Source organism: Lissotriton vulgaris, chromosome 3_1, assembly GCF_964263255.1.
Source record: "Lissotriton vulgaris chromosome 3_1, aLisVul1.2, whole genome shotgun sequence".
Classification (NCBI taxonomy): domain Eukaryota; kingdom Metazoa; phylum Chordata; class Amphibia; order Caudata; family Salamandridae; genus Lissotriton; species Lissotriton vulgaris.
In genome coordinates this window covers 368,939,859-368,957,279 of record NC_141689.1, presented here as the reverse complement: position 1 = coordinate 368,957,279, position 17,421 = coordinate 368,939,859, and the positions used below count along the sequence as shown (strand labels likewise).

The 17,421-nt window shown below is 42.2% G+C and overlaps 1 protein-coding gene across 3 annotated transcripts in view; it reads right to left on the bottom strand.

The window, feature by feature from the left end:
- Nucleotides 1-17,421, bottom strand: part of FBXO4 (F-box protein 4) — a 164,179-nt gene that overhangs the window by 49,160 nt on the left and 97,598 nt on the right. For all 3 annotated transcript variants that reach the window (XM_086960588.1, XM_086960590.1, XM_086960589.1), the window contains exon 4: nucleotides 11,534-11,609. In XM_086960588.1, the coding sequence (XP_086816714.1) occupies nucleotides 11,534-11,609 (76 nt within the window). The remainder of the gene's footprint in view (nucleotides 1-11,533; nucleotides 11,610-17,421) is intronic.

Genomic DNA, 17,421 nt, shown 5'->3' with positions numbered 1-17,421 from the left:
TACTTATCCTGTGTGTCCTGGCCATGTGCTTAGAGAGTTTCCCATGTGTTGTGAGGGAGTGCCCTGAGCGCCAGTTCCATCTGGCGTAGTTTGGCAGTTTATGTAGCCTGTGTGACCTATGGGCTTGAACAGTTGCAGCGTGAGGAGATTGCATTACATCATGGCATTTGGCTTATTCAGGGTGGAAGGAATGGTTTTCATCTTGGTGTTTAAACTGTCAGGGTTGAAGGATGGCATTACATGAGGGAGCCAGTTACATCTTTGTGGTGGCCAATGGTATAAATGTGTGTAAAAAATGCTTTTAAATTGTCCATTAAATTGCTTGCTGCATCTGCTTATGCTGTGCAATGTGAAATGTGTTCATTGTAATATGATTTGTGGAGTTCTTTGCATATAGCTCCTTGTAAATATGGCTTGTGAATAGCGCCATGTTATTGTGGCTTGTGAGGTGCATGTTCTCATGTTGATCTGCTGTGTTCCTTGTGCATTGCGCCTTGGATATGTTGTTTGTGAAGAGCTTGTCTTGTAAATATGGCTTGTGAATAGCGCCATGTTAATGTGGCTTGTGAGGTGCATGTTCTCATGTTGACTTGCTGTGTTCCTTGTGCATTGCGCCTTGGATATATTGTTTGTGAAGAGCTTGTCTTGTAAATGTGGCTTGTGAATAGCGCCATGTGGTCATGGCTTGGACAGGGCATGTTATCATTACGTTAGGCAGGAGAGAGCTGGATCTCTCTCGGGTGCTTGGGGATAACGTTTTGAAAATGTGTGTATGTGTTATCTGTAAACGTGGAGAGATGAGTTCATGATTTTCCCATGTATCTGCAGTCATTGGGAATTGATTGTGCTTGAGCTGCCAAAGGGTTAATATCTTGAATTGAGATGGCAGTCTTTATTTTTAACATGCTGTTTTACCTTGCATGGTTATCTGAACTGACTATAAAAGTCAGTGGATTATTTTAATATTTTGATGGTTTGATTTTGACTTTTTTTGGTTCCTGGGTCTGCCTACGTGCTTTGTCAGCTTCTTGACGGAAGGGTAACATCTTGTGCTTTGCGAAGGGCTCTGTTCATTTCACATTCTTTTTGAAATGCGTCTACGAATTTGTGTGGGTTTGCCTTGGAACGGATGACTTCATGTGTCTGACTCTTAGGGGTCGCTAAGTTATAAATCAACTAGTCAGATTGAGATAAGGGTTTGCACGGAGAGAGCTGTGTTCTTTTAAATGTGCTTCTTAATATGCATCCATAGACATGTGGAGAATTATTTTTGAATGCATGGTTTAAAATGTGTGAAATATTAGAAGATGGCCCAGTTGGTGTGCGCACGCTACGGGCTGTTTTCATTAATTATTTCTTTGAGGGTTTTCCATCTAGAAAGGAATGTGCTGGCTGATGCTTTGCAATGATCACAGGTTGAGAATAATCAATCTTGCCCGACAGTGCATGGTAACATGTGCTTTTAATTAGTGAAAGGCAACCGTGTGCTTTTACAATAAATGTGTTCTCATTATTATTTTCCGAAATGCAAGCTGAACGTTTTTTCACATGTAGATGTTTTAAAATGCAAATGTAAGTTGACTCACTCAGTTAGAAATTAAATGGCTGTTTGATAATATCTGAATGTGGCCCTTTTATTAGGTTGAATTGAAAAGTTTGCGCTATAAATTATGCTGTAATGCATATTTACATGTTGCCCCTGGTTGAACAAAATACAATGGTGAAATGTGTCTGCATTTTATGTTGTTTTAAAATTATTTCTCTTTCAACAGCTGACCTTGCACGATAAACATGCTGTCTGATAGATATTTGTGCAGAGAAATATTAAACTCAATAGTCCATGATAATTCGTTTTTTCAAATGCAGAATGCATAATCTTGTGTGCAGAAGTAAATTGCCCCTTTTTGTATGTTGATCTGCATGCTCAATAACTGCTCATATTTCTAATGTCTTGCCTTTAGCTGAATTAGTTAGACAAAAGTCTTTTTAGAAAGTGGAGCTTTTAAGTAGCAGTACATTGTAACAGAATTGTTTTTTTTTAAAATGCTAGCTTTCGTTAGTTAGAGAAATCAAGCCTGGGAACAGTTTCCAAAGGAATTTGTTTGTCGACCTTGGCAGACCAGCTGGTTTGTGAAGACAGGTTTTTTCCTCTGCAGGCTCCGAACACGGCCCTGTCTCGTTATGATTGGCCATAATCCAATTTTGTTCTGCGGACAGAATGTTTATGTAAGGGTGGGGTGAACTCGCTCTTCTTGGCTGTCGACGCAGGCAGCTTCATTGCCTGCTGATAAGGGATTCTTGCAGACTCTTGGCCCTTGGAGTTAGTTAGATACAGTAGGCCTGGGCGGGCTTCCCTGATTGGGGAAAGGGAGGCTTGCAGCGCCCTGCTCCTGCTGTGAGATCATCACTTGGCAGTGACTCAAATTACTTCACACTGTAGCCTGGCTCCTGCGTATTCTGAAGGGAGGGGCTGTCTCACAGAGGATTAGGGTATGATTCGGCCCTTCTAAAATGTACTTAAAAATTAGATTTTGCTAATGTTTTTAATTAATCAGGATATTTTCTTTTCAATAATGAAAAGGCACCCGGGGTGCTTTTTAAATAGAAAATTTTATCATGCAAGATTAATGATACTTGTTTTCTTGTCCTAGGATTGCTGGGTTGTGGTGTTGGTGCGTGGGTCGCCCCCCCCCCCCACTTCCTTTCTTATTTTAGTTTTTTACTTTCATGTTTTTATGTTAGTTTGTTATTTTTGGAAGATGGGACCAGACCAGACCAGACCGGATTGGTGGTGGATCAACGGAGGAGGACGTGTCTATGAAGATGCAGGGTGGTGACCTACACTGATGTCCCAAAATTGACATTGGACTTGAACAAACAGAGACACTTTTTTTAAATTTGTGACAGAATCGCAAAAGGATTTTGTTATATGATTCCTTGGCCTGCATTATTCCCATATTTTTCTTTGCAATCACTATGAACAGGCCCCACTTTAAAAAAAAAAAGAAACATGTCATCATGGTTTTGATTTTATGTAGTTCTATCCTTGCTTTTTAGGATGCAGTCACCTATTATAGTTTTCCTGTTTTCTTCAAAACAGTTTTTGCCTATGAAGGACTTTTTTTTTTGAATGGTGGTGCACTCATGTGTTCCACAGTGTGATGTAAACTGGATGCTAACTGTTTTAGGGTTAGTGCTACACCAGCTATCTTGTAGAAATGGGGTTGTCTTTTACTGTTATTACATTTTCACCTTGATTGATCAAAGGGTGGTTACCCTAGACTTTAGGTTGTCCTGGGAGGTGTGTCTTTTAGTATGATTATGTATTAATGTTTGCCCAGACCTTGAAAATAATTTGTCATGTCTATTTCTCAGATTTCACCGAAATGTTTCCTTAAATTGACCATAGTAGGTAGGCCTCATTTAGGCCCATTGTTATTTTCATCCCACAAACAAGCCCCTACACCAATAGATTTTATGAGTCATCATTACCTTAAGTTGACCATAGTAGGTAGGCCTCATTTAGGCCCATTGTTGTTTTTATTACACATTTAAGTCCCTACACCAATAGATTTCATGTGTCATCATTAGCTTAAGTTGACCATAGTAGGTAGGCCTCATTTAGGCCATTTGTTGTTTTTTTCATTAGAAGTTGAAACACATTTAGTTCTTAAGTTGTCCGAAGTAGGTAGGCCCCATTTAGGCCCCTTGCTGTTTTCATTCAACACAAGTCCCTACATCACTAGACTTCACCAGTTGTCACTAGAAGTTGAGGCACATTTAGTTTGAGGATGCTTTGGTTAGTTTCTGTTGTTATCAGATCCAATCTTAGATATGTTTCAGCATTCAAGTCAAGGGTGCTTTGATTTGTTTTCAGTTGGTTGTTAGATTTGAATTCCCTATAATTGAGTTTCAGGTGGAATTTCCTTAAGTTGTCATTCTTTTTAGAGAGTTTTTTAGTTTTTGGTTTGTTGATAGATTGTGTTGATGTTTGTTTATATGGATGTTGTTGTTTATAGATGTTCGCAAGATAAGGATCTAAGGGTGGAATGTAATGGCAGAGTTTTTGGCTCTATTTAGCAGTGATATAGATCTTAGTCTTGCTCACATCTAGGATAGGTATTCTTAGCTTGTGTTGGCCCTTTTAAGCCCTTTCTTCCAGATCTAGAAGAGGATAGCTGCTTAATATGATGATAGATCCCTTATTCTTGACTCTAACCTGTCTATTGCCTATTGGCTTTGACATAGTAGACACATTGGTATGGTTTATGTAGGTATTCTGACAGAGCTAAGGGGTATTTCATCCCTTTCAGGCCTACAGGCCTAGAACTAGAGGGACTCCATCTTGATGGAGCTGAGAGGCTTTTCAGGGTAAAGGTAAAGTTTATAGTTAAGGCTGTTGTGTGCTAGAGGAAAATCCAGTTAGGACTGCTTCTTATCCGAGGAATGTGTTTTTCTCTTGGGCCCAGACGTAACATGCAGATGCGCACTGCGGTTGCGTGGAAGCCTGGGAGCTGGCACAGGAATTCGGTAGGAGACAGCCCTCTGTTGGAAATTTCCATGAGGGGAGGGGAATCCATATTAGCGAGCTGCAGGAAAGGAGGAGTGTTCATTCCAGCTTGTGTGCAGTTCAGCCTGGAGCTCAGAACAGCTTGGAGCTCAGAACAGCTGGGAGCTCAGTTCAGCTTGGAGCTCAGTTCAGCTTGGAGCTCAGTTCAGCTTGGAAAAAGAGAGCAGGATGTCTGCTGGAGCTGCAGAATAGAGTGCAGTTCTTGAATGGAGAAAGAAGGCAGACGATTGCTGAAGATGAGGAGAGAGAGAGCAGTGCAGAGAGCAAAGAAGGCTGTCAGCTGGAGCAACTGAACCAGAGGCGTGGTGATGTGGTGAAGGAGGGAGAGACAGAGAGAGCCCTAATCCCACCAGAGGCAGAGAGAAATCTTCCTTCTAATAGGTGAGGTAGTCTGAACTAGTACACTTTAATCTTGTTCTTATTCCCTAGGCTATCGTATGTCTAATCTTTTCCCTTTCAGCGGTGTGTTAAAAGATCCTGTTGCCCCGCAGATAAATTGTATGTTAAATCCTGTTCTTTCAGCGGTGTGTTAAAGTTACTGCTAGTTATAGAGACCCCATAGTTTTGCATATGTGTACTTTATTATTGTTACAATAAACTTCCCCATTAATTAGTGAATTATTGTGCATGAGTTTTTTTATGATAAAGCTAGCCTGGCTTCTAGCCAGTTGCCGTTGAGCCACTGATGGATCAGAAGGGAGTAGGAGCGCTTAAATCAAGAAATAACTCAATCACATAGTGTGTATATCTTTGTCCCCATACAGTGAGGGTGATCTCCTTTCCTAGTAGGTATTACTGTTTGAACAGATGCTACCCCTGATCAGGTAAGTAATGGTGAATAGGGAGAGAGGAAACCTGCAACTAAGGGACCAAGTTAGTACACCCTCCCATAATCCTGTAAACAGCGTCTTCTGTTCCAAAGCATAGGTAACCTTTTTCCTCCTAGTCAGATGTTACAGCCAGAACAGATGCTGCCCCTGATCCGGTAAGTCTGAATAAATAGGGAGAACAGGGAGCCCTTGAGCTAGGGAATTGTTGACGCTAAGTAATTCGGCTATCCCATAATATTATTGTAGTAGCAGACCCTTAGTGAAGAGACATATAACTGAAGGTGTTCATAGGAATGTGGTCGTCGTTGATATGCGGCGTTAGTGAGAGCGCTGGGGAGGATTACCAGCGTGGAGGGCTGCCGGATTGCGGCCCGTGTGTAAGTGAGAGCGTCAGGGGGGATACTGGCGTGTAGGTTTGCCGGATTGTAAACCGTTTGGAAAAGAGAGCATTGGGTTCTGCAGGCCCATGTGTAGACGCACCGGATTGTGTGTCATATCTGCCCTGGGGTAGATTAGTCTGGGTCTGAGTGGCCGCGAGACTAACTGATGTATGAGTGTGGTGTAGGGTATGGATATCCTTAGTAATCAGTGAGTATTCTTAGTATCCCTATAGATTTAGTGGTGTTTCTAATAATATGAGCTTGTATATTGCGAGTTCCCCATCCTCAGGTAGGTACCCAGGTGCCTGGATAGATGGTCCTGAGGAGGGATGTGGTTACGTTCTGGCTGGGTTGGAGGGGCCCCTAGGGGCTGATCCCATCTAATCAGAAAATCCGGCCATAACAGAAGGAAACCTTCTTCTGTAGTCCATTAACATCATTTGTAGGTCAGTTATCAGAGCATCGAAACCATACCCTGTTGAGATTGCTCTTGAATTCTTTCTCTGGGAGGAGGCTGACGCACTTCTTCATAGTAGCCTTCTGAATCAGAATCCTGGTATTTTACGTGGAGCTGCGATGGACTGTAAGCATCTCCATAAGGACCATCGTCGTCATCATCTTCTTCCTCTGAAGACTCCTCCTCTAAAAGTAATGCAGGAGGCAAGGGTGTCACCCTTCGTGGGGACGTCATTTCCGGTGTTATCTGGTGTCTTCTTATTGAAATTCTTACTTTTTGCACCGTCGACAGAGTCACAGTCGACGGGATCATCGTCGGCGGCGATGGGGTAGTCGTCGACGAGAGCGCCGTCGACAGAGCCAAAACCATTGTCGGTATCGTCGACGAGCTCGTCGTCAGAATCAAAGCAGACGTCGTCATTGCCATCGCCGTCATCGACGTTGTCTTCGTCGTCATCGACACCACCGTCGGCGTCATCCTTGTCGACGTCGAGGATATTAATCTAGTCGACGAAGAAGAGTGATGGTCCAGACGTCGAGGCTGTCGTCGTCGACAAGGCAGAAATGGGTGATTGAAGGATTTTCGCAGTCGTCGTCTATGTACCTGAAGATGTCACCGTCGACGAGCGGGTTTTCTTGTCAGACCTCGAATCCTGGGGTAGGGAACTAGGTTTTTTAAAACCTTTTGGTTTCCCAGTAGGTGGAGAGATAACAGAAGGCCCTTGTGACCCCTTCTGAGAAGAAACCACCTCAGAAATCAATCCCACTTTCTCCTTTGCACCTCAGTGAGAAGATTTTCGGGGAATAGACCTACCAGACCGATCAGAGGCCTTTTGAGAGGGCTTAAAAGGAGGCTCAGCAGATGTTGAAGGGGAAGACCTACCCCTCTTTTTAGATCTTCTTGAAGAGGAAGCCGAAGAGGATTCTTCACTGTCGCTGGAAATGACCTCCTTTCTAGACTTCATCTTTTACTGCCATGTCAGGAGTCTTCCTTCTCTGTCCCTCAATGTTTTAGGAGAGAAGGTCCTGCAGATCTTAGATTCCATAGCTTTGTGGTCCGGGTACAAGCAATAAATACAATCTGTATGCTTGTCATCCACATACAGACGCTTCTTTGAGCAGGTAGCACAAGCCTTGAACAAGGCTTTCTTCTCTTTATCCAACATCTTTGTAGAAAAATAAGGTTGTTTTTGATACTGTAGAAAGAAAACCGAGCAGAGCTCAGAGGAGACTCCCTTAGCACAACGTGCAGTAGAAAATCTGAGGCTCTCTCAGGAAGGTTTTATGGGGTGAGGTAATTCTGATTGGTTGTTGCAACTTTTTTGGTCTCTTTTACAAAAAGAGGCGGATAGGCTACAAAAAGAGATGAGGCCTAGGTTTTTCTTTTGTACCTACTGCTATGGTATTTTCTATTTACAGAGGCTCCCATTCCGACGACGGGGAAGGATACAAAGCATGGGAATCTATGAAAGTTCCAATACTGGGGCAATCTAAGATATTTCCAGGTACCAGCTCAAAAACCCACACACAGACACTTTTGGGAGGAGATTGGAATGTGAGACTCCAATATGGACAACACCCATCATACAACATCCCAGAATCCAACCGGCACAGGACTATTATGAGTGGTCCATCAGGACTTCCGTCTCCCGAACCCTTGGAAATGTTTCCACCCGGAGGATAGGGAATAAGCATTTATGTTGTGCCCAGACAGCTAGAGTTCCAGAACAGATTACTTCTTGATATCCACATACCACCTTCTGAGTAGGGCTGTTGACACCGACATAATGCATAAAGGAGGTTTAAGAGGACCTCCACCAGGCAACTGGAAGCTTAATATGTCCTAGTACAGAATCCTACATGATAAAGCAAGGTTATGAACACTTGTTCATACCTATATACAGGAAAATGAACATCCAGTGACATTATACCTCATTGTATGGGCTGCTGGTAAATCCAGAATAGAAGAATGGATTATGAGAGACTGCCATGAAAAAAACAGAAGCCCTTACTCAAAAAACACTGCTAGAAAAGCAATGTATACCACTATCTTGCAAATACGAGACAGCCCATTTAAAAACAGATCTTCACTACCTCCTGAATGTCAAAAATGAAACAACTGTACACATCCCAGTCCAAGAAAACAATATTCATGTTCATTTAGTGGCATCCTAAGAGGGGGGGGTAGAACCAGGTAGACTTTTAGCCCTGCAACTTAAGCAACCTGCAACATAAGCAACCTGCTACACGGAGAGGAACGGGGGACGCTCACCACCCATCCTTTACCTATACCTAATTAGCTTTGGGAATATTATAATTTGCTGTAAAGGCAGATCAACATAATTATTCCTCTGAGATGAAAGCATTATCATCTGCGTTGCTCCTAGCACAACAAACTTTAGAACACACTGATGTCTTGAACTAAGACGTCACTGAAGACGAGATAGCACGAGGAATAGTCAAACTTCCATATATTAAAGCACCAGGGACTGACAGATACCCAGCAGAATATTATTATAAGCTCAATAAACAACTACTCACACTGTTACTAGATAAACTATTCAAGAATATACAAGAGGGCACTCTCCCCCAGGTGAAACGAACCAGGCCAAAATGACCAAAAACCAGGGAAATACCAAACAGATAGTGTCCATTATAGGGTGAAATCTTTACTTGAATAAAAAAAGTGATCCCCCCCAACTCATTCAGCACAACCAAGTGGGCTTTATACCATACTATTCCTCTGCTAACCCATCTGCGATCGCTTGTCCATATCCATTGGCAAGTAAAGGATAAGAGGAGAAGGTGGTGCTCTCAATGGAATGGAGAAAGCCTTTGACAGGGTATAGTGACCGTATTTATTTACTGTATTTGAACATTCTCGACCTTGGAGACAGACTTCTGAATAATGTCAAACGGCTCTATACTAATCCTACATCAGTGGCAAGTGGTAAGGGACATTTGTCCACTGCTTTTGACAAAAGTCGAGGGACACGTCAAGAATGCAATCTGTCCATACTACTATTTGCTCTAGCACTGGAATCCCTAGGCTAGGCTATTAGGAGGAATACAGCTATTGAAAGTAAAAAGAGCAGAACAGGAGGCCACAAAATACTCCTAAAATCCAATAAAATAGTAGTTGCACTGACTAATCCTCACAAATGTATACCCTACTTAACTCGGACAATAGCCCACTTCTCTAGGTCTAAAATTAACATCATACAACCATCGGGTAGATACCGAACAATCCCTTCACATGGAAAACATCTAATTTACGTCAACCTGGGCTCAACTTACATACCGGTTAGGTGAGTGTGGGAGAAGATAATGTAAACCCTCTGATCTCCAAAATAAAGAAGGATCTCTCGGGGTGGTCAATTCTAGGACTAGCCATGTAGGGCAAAGTACAGGTCTATATATTTCTTTTTTGCCTATCGCATACCTCTACACATCTTTTGCTGAATTTAGAAAGCTCATTAAGTCATTCATATGGGCTGGAAGTAGGCCACGACTTGAAGATGGCAAATTATAGGCAGAAACCAGAAAGGGGTGGGCTGCGACTACCACACATTGAATACTACTGGCTGTTTCAGTTGCCACAAGTGAGATACACAATACACATTAGCCTAGACACCCCAAACTGGGTCCACATAGAAAGAACTGTGAAGAGAGGTGAATAGGCAATGCTCGCTACATCCCACTGAGAATCTACGAAAATTTACAGCCAATCCAATTTTTCAAACAACAGTACAATACTGGTGAAAAGGATACGCTAAACCGAAAAAAACAGAACTCTCCACAAAGAGCTCCCTCTATGGGGTATAGTAACGTTATCGTAGTAGTGCTTGAACTGTTCTGGAAGGGCTTTGAGTCCCACAGGATCATGGCAAGTAACCATGTACGTATCAGGGGTGGTTGAAAACTTTTGCTGAGATACTTGAGGACTATAACTTCTGCTGATGCATGTTCTGTGGTTTTCAGAGGTTATGACACTGCCTGAATAACTCCTTAGTGCCACTGCAGCCAGATATGACAGACTCTACACTACTGCAACACATCTGTAAATGGGATTAATTTAAAGGGGTAATGTCAGGATTATACAATAAGCTCAGTTATCATTCTTTCTCAACACCCACATCAACCTTCTGAGGACCTGGTGGTCAAATCGGCTACAAGCAATATAAAGAAAAGAAAACTGGGCAGAAATCATGACAAATCATGGTAAAGCACTAAGGGAGGCACAACATAACTATGAGTTACTGCAAAGTCCTGAATAGGTGGCATTGGTCTCCCCGAAGTCTCAATTGGGTTGAAATAATGTAGAGGGTATCGTATTGGAGATGCATTAACCCAGGTAGTGACATAGTCCACATTCACTGGGAATGTCACTCCCTACAACACATCAGGTGCACAATTGGAGATACCATTAAGAATATATTGGAGATTTGTGGTCAAGCAGCTTTTTTACATGACTCCACAAATTACCAAGAAACTACATAACAGAAAAAAGAATAGTTTGCACCAGCAAGAACTTAGGCTAAACTATGAATTTTGTAATTATGACAGATTAACTCTTAGACTGATATTCGGGAATGGATGATTGAAATACACGGACAAGCAACCTACGAACTAATGACATATCACTGAAAGACCAAATGAAAACAATTGCTTTTACATGGGTATTCTTATCAGATACCACTTGCCCCTAAAAAATGTCCTGCCCTTCATATAACCGACTCCGGCATGTACACCAGGATTGGTGTAAGTGGACTGTTATATGTGACCTTACTGATGATTTATTTTTCATTGATCTGTTATAATGTTCTAAGATATTACTCTTCTTCATATATCATTTGTTTCCATGCTAGGATTGATAATATAGAAGTTCACAGACCTGTCATGCTTTGAACGATACATCAATAGAAAATTGTTGAAAGAAAAAAGAAAATCAATTAGAGACATGGTTGCCAGTTGACCCTTCCAGGTCACTTTCCCTATGACTGTCGATAGGATTGATTTTCAATTCTAGACTTACCTAATGAATGTTAACAAGGAATATTGAATAGCGACTCAATCTAATTCTTATTTTTAAGAAAAGACCTAATGGTGCATAGGTCAGTTTGTTAAAAATATTTACTGGTCGCAAAACGTCTGGTTGCAAATTGAGGCAAGTAGTTTGTGAGCAGTACATGGTACATCTAGTTGTAATTTCTATTCAATGTTCAAGGTTTAATGTGATGACAGAATGTATGTGAAGAAAACAAGTGATGCCAATCACCATGAAAATAGGTGCCTACCTGGTAGTTGAATACAATGTCAGGATGTTGAACCTGTGGTGGTTATTATGTTGAAAACTAACTCCTGATCCAATACCTAAGAAAACAAAATTATCTTAGTCACCTCTGATCAATAATTTAACAAAACATAACCACATTTTCAAAGGTTATCTAAACAAAACATTAAAGTCCAAATAAGAAATTGGAATTGAAAAGTCATGATATTTGTCAAAGACACTGAGATTAGGTCCAACTGTACCAGGACATGATCTGTGAACATAACTTTACAAGGGTTAATTTATTTTAGATTAAATTAGCCTCCAGTATCACAAATCCATGTTGAAGGTGGCACAGTCTTATAATTAACTGGAAGAATCAAAGTGGAAACTAGAAAATCTCACAATCTTATTCCTGCACCCCAGCTTTCAGTGACTTTCAATGCCTCTTCCCTTTAAAGCCTAGGGTAGAATCCATGCCTACTCCCTTTTGTATGAGCTGTCTGACTGAGGATAGGGGTTTGTCCCAAGGGCTGCCTTTATTCTCTGCCAATCTACCACTAAAGGAATAGTAAGGGGACAGTCAATTAATGGAAACGTGTGTGAGGCCCGATAAAGCCCACAAGCTACTGACAAATTGATTTCATGTTACCAAACACAAAGAGTTGGTGAGCTGAAGACCACCACATGACCAGTAAGGTTATGGAGTGGACTCATAATCCATGGCATGCATTGGCCTGCACCTAGGCCTGGGTACATGTTCCTTAGAGAAGCAGAGGGACTTAAAGGGCCCTGTATGCAGTGAGAAAATCTAGTCAGAGCAAATGCAAGTGATAGCTTCGACTTGAATAAATACCACTATCAGTCACTCTTGGCACATCTCACCCTAAAAAGCCATTGAGTCATGCAGTCAAGCCAGGTTATTTGGTGATCCTATTGTTGCATTGTGTTTAATAAGATCTTTTTGTCATGGCATGCATGACAGGGCACCCCTAAAAGGCAAATGAATGAACAAACTTGTTTATAGGGACTCATTATGATTCTAATTTAAAAAGCTCTTCATCAGGTCATTTGTTTACAATACGATTTTGAAAGACGCCATTAGCTGAAAAATACTATGAACTTGGTGTGAAAAACTGAACTACAACTACCAAGTCGCCCTGGGGTAATGGCGCGGTTACATGCAAGCAGTGCGTTCCTACCCACTCTCACGGACAAAAGGCTGTTGTAAACCACCCCTAAGCTGACCAGCTTTGGAACGACTGCGCGCTACGAGTGGGATTATACCCGAGAAAATTGGCAGCATGTCCAGCAACTAGTAAATATTCTCTACTGATGAGGGAGGAATCCCGAAACACTGGTGTCTAAAGTTACAAATTCGAAAGACGGCATTAGCTGAGAAATAATATGAACTTTATGTGAAAAACTAAACTACAACTACCAGGACGCTATGGGGTAATGGTGCGGTTACATGAAAACAGTGCGTTCCTGCCAACTTTAACAGGTAATTTGTTTAATGTTGTGGTTTGTCATCAAGTGAAAAGGTAATTTCTCCAACACTGCTGCAGAATACATCGTATTCCCTCAAAGACTGCTTCATTAGATAAAGCAAGTTACGTGACAACTGACGTCATAACAGTATTAATAGGAAACTGGCACAAGTTAAGCCACCTTTAATGGTGGAAATAAGCAGTGATGCTAATAGACTTAACAAAAATGCAATGAAAGCTGTGCATCAAGTGCCATCTTTATGGAGCTTTTGTTCATTGAACTTTTCATCTTTGGGACTGATTCCAATCTCGTTTGGAAGGCAAACCGAATGACTCGTGTCCGGAATGCTTTCCATACGACTCGTGTCTGGGTAGTCCGACCAAACAAGTACGATGCATCTGAATGCATCCTGATACGATTCAGTTGGACTCCCATTGACTTCAATGGGAGCCTGTGTACCAAATGAGTACACAGGCTCCAATTGACAAAAGGGGTGGTTGGGGATCATGGTGCTCCCGCTGGCGGGCACCCCTTGGTGCCTGCCACACTGTGCATGGTCTGAAAAGAGGGGGGACCCATGGGTACCCCCACTGGCACGAGTCAGAGGGCCCCGGGTGACAGGGGTCTGCTACGGGCCCCCAAAGACCAATTCCGGCAGCCTTTTTATATAGAAATAGTAATCTGTCCGAATAGTTCATTGTACTTGCTAGCTTGGAAAACCTACTCCATAGCGCTGTAAGATTCAGCTACGGAGGGCTCTATCTCTGCGTATGCCTTCAAGAAACGATTCGATCAGTGTTAAGGGTTTCCAGGGATCATACTTGGGCATTCGCAATCGGGAACGAGTCAGTCGGAAACAAGGGGTAAAACCAAATCCGATTCGGAGCCCTTCCGAAGTAGATCAGAATCGGGCCCTTTAAATGGACCTCACAAATATATACATATATAAATAGCCAGAACAGCAGACTAATCATTTGAAGATGTAAAAAGCATGTCTGGGCAACATTTTGGTACGCTTACCTTCAGACGGCTCCAGGTGCTTTTAATCAGTTCTCCAAAATCTTGGAGGAAGACTCTTTCTAGTGGCCATAATCACAAACTGTTCATGAAGACTCGATATTTGAATGAGAATTTTTAAAGGTCATTTACTTGGGCAAGAAATTAAATGTCTATTCCTATCACTGTCCAGTTCAGGTTCTTCTGGAGTAGAGTAGAGGTGCTGGCTTGGGCGAGTGGAGTGGCAATTTTGTTTTTGTTTGCGAAAGACAGCACAACAGAATTATAATAAAAAAAAATATGGATAGTCCCATCATCTTCCAAATGTGCAGACCTTACATTAGAATAATAATTTTTCTCCACTATATCTGGTAGAGGAAGTGGGAGCTAATAGCAAAACAGAGGGTGGGAGGTGTAGCTATACATGCTGAAGTAGTGGAGCCCATAGCACATATGTTAACGAAGGGTAGACTCAGAATTCAGTGATGTGTCTGTCGTAGATTGTGCCACAACAGAGACATAGGTTATTGTTGAAATGGGTCCTCTAAAGAAGAACATTTGTGGATAGGCTGGAATGCAGTAGGCCACCTAGCTGCAGTCTGAGCCCGTGTATGGAAAACATTTTCAAGACCACAGGCCTAGTATGCTGTGGTTCAGCAATTAAAAACTACTGCTAAGCTTAAGCCCTAAACAGTGCCACATGGGGAAAACTGGAATTCCAGTTCTAAAAGTGAAATCTCATTAGAAAAGAATTGCTTGTGATTAAAAATGTTTAGGCATGCTGCAATTTATCTTGAAATAGATTTGGATGGGTACAGTACCAGCGGAGCAGCACCGGGTATTTTGTCTATTTGTGCAAAGACCTTGGGTAAAGTTAATGGACGATGTGGTCTTTGCGATCAATACTGTGGTCACGGAAAGCCAAAGTCTTCTGCCTTTATAATCACTGTATTCTTCCTTGAACCCATTGTCTTTTCTGCAGGGAGTGTTAAAGTGTTGCAAGGCTGACGAGTCCCCAAATTCAGAGCCGGGTGACAAAAGTTAATCAAGGCCTTTTCCTTTTCATTTGCACAGTGCGGACAACCACCTTGCTCTGAAAATAAATGCGAATAGCATTTACCTAACACACTCTGCCGCTTGCGGAGCTCCGCTTAGAGGGGCTTAGGTTTTTTTAGAACAACACTGTGAACCCAGGCTTAATCAGCACCTAGTAACGATCACATGGTACTTTCACCCCACAAATCATCTGGAGATGTTCAAATACACTTCTCTGTGGGTTGAACCCTGATGAACCGGAGAGTGCTGATTTAAGTGCAACAAAATTGTAGAGTCCTCATCAGTAAAGTGAAAATTCTCAATCTGTGCGTGGGCATCAGTATAGAGCATACATAGCAATAGACTGAATGCTTTCTCTAATAAAGACGTATTACAGTAGATTGCTGAAGACAATACGATAGCTAGTACAAGGTTCTTCTAAAATAAACCCATCTGTAGTAGTCCTACAATGAGTAGTAATTAGTGGTATTGATTCCATAACCTTTATTGAAATTTATTTGAAGCATTTTTTTTTTAAAACACCTCGGTACAATTCTAGCAAAGCAAAAGAGATTCAGACAATGCATGGTCACCACCTAACATATTAAGGAAAATAAAACCTCAGAACCATGTTGAGAGAAATGTGATGTAGTGGAACAAACTGATCACTTCTGCTTGGAAGAAAAAAGAGGAACTGAAGCAAGGGTGAGGCTCCTTCCTGTATTTTTAGTGTTTGCTTCATATTTTGATAGATATTGGATAGCTTTATTTGTAAAGATTGACATGAAATCAAACAAATGAACAGTTTAACAATATAGCAATCATATAAAAACGGTATAACCTGTAACTGTATTGCATTAATAATATTAATATTAGTATATTACATAATTTCAAGATTTTAATCTAAGGGAAATTGGGAGTACTAAAACGCAACCCAAAAACTCCAGTCTTACTGTTAGCATTAGCAACAGTGTATTCTACCTTTATTTTTGTGTCGACCCCTAATGGTGAAATGTTGACTTTAATTGGCATTGTTAATTAGAAGGAACATACTCTGAGATGAAATCAAAGGGGCAATCCAGTTAAGGATATCACAATACACCTGAAAATTGAACAAAGGAACATTCTAAAATGCTTCTTGTTGAGAACTGTTGGAGATGCAGTGTTGGAAAACGAGAAGAGATCTAAAAACATTGTAATCTACACCGGATAACCCCTTTATTTGCGTTCTACTTGTAGTGAATTAAATGAAAGCAGTGCTTGCGATCTAGTGAACCATAACAAACCGAGGAAGTGTAAGCATATACAGGGTGAACCAAAGGATATAATCTCCTTTCTAGCTCATATGTATAATAGTTTATCATCTAGGGTTTGTTTTGGGCCACTAAGGGGACCAACCGATTTGTTTAAGATAAGAAGAGGGGTGAGGCAGGGATGCTTCCATGTACCTTTTCTCTTCTATTTTTTTTAATCAATGGTTTTGATGAGAAACTGCATTCACTTGGCACCAACACCCCCAAAGATGACCATTGGCCCATACCGATACTTGTGTATGCATACAATGTAGTCTTACTATAGGAGATAGATCTGAGGATTAGTCTTTAAAAAAAAAAAGTTACCATGAGCTGTGGTAAAAGGCGTTAAAGACTTGTCCCTTTGGGGGCGTGGCCAAGCTGGCATCTGGTGTCTGCTATGGAAGTGTAAGTTGGAGCTCTGCATCGGGCCCCCAATAATCCTCATTTATCCACCGCATCCCTACCATCCTCGGTCCCCACACCTGCTAGTGTGTCACTCTTGACTCTGGCGTAAATCCGAGAACAAGCAGCAGATCGGACTGAGGTCTTGACCCCGAAGGGCACCTAGAGCTGTGTTTTCTTCCGCCTGAGAATATGGCGATTGTACGAATTGTACGGACACTGCTCTTTGTCGCATGGTGGAAGGTGTGGACCTAGCCTATCCAGCGCCCTGCTAGATGCTCTGCACCGGGCCCCTGATGTCCCAGGAGACCCGGACCTGCTGCCCGCTGGGCCCAGCACCATGGTGTTGTGGAGATCTCCCCCATCCTTCGAGTATGCCTGGCCCTGGGGTGACTGTGCGAGGGTGGGGAACGCACTACGACCACACTCTTTCCTTGACCAGACTCCTCTGGAGATTTTGACCTGATACGAACTCAGTGTGATGGACGCGTGATTACCTGGCTGCACGGCCAACAGGCCCTCTGCGCCTACACTGTCAGGAGCTGCATCGTTGGATCTAGAGTCTAGACGATGCAGGATCCCACCACCGTGCTCACCCGGGTAGGCCGACTCCCTGCCAAGTGCACTGGGACCCGTTCGGTGAGCGTACCTAAGGGGGGAGTGGCGGCTTACACGGGCCGAGTCAAGGCCTGCT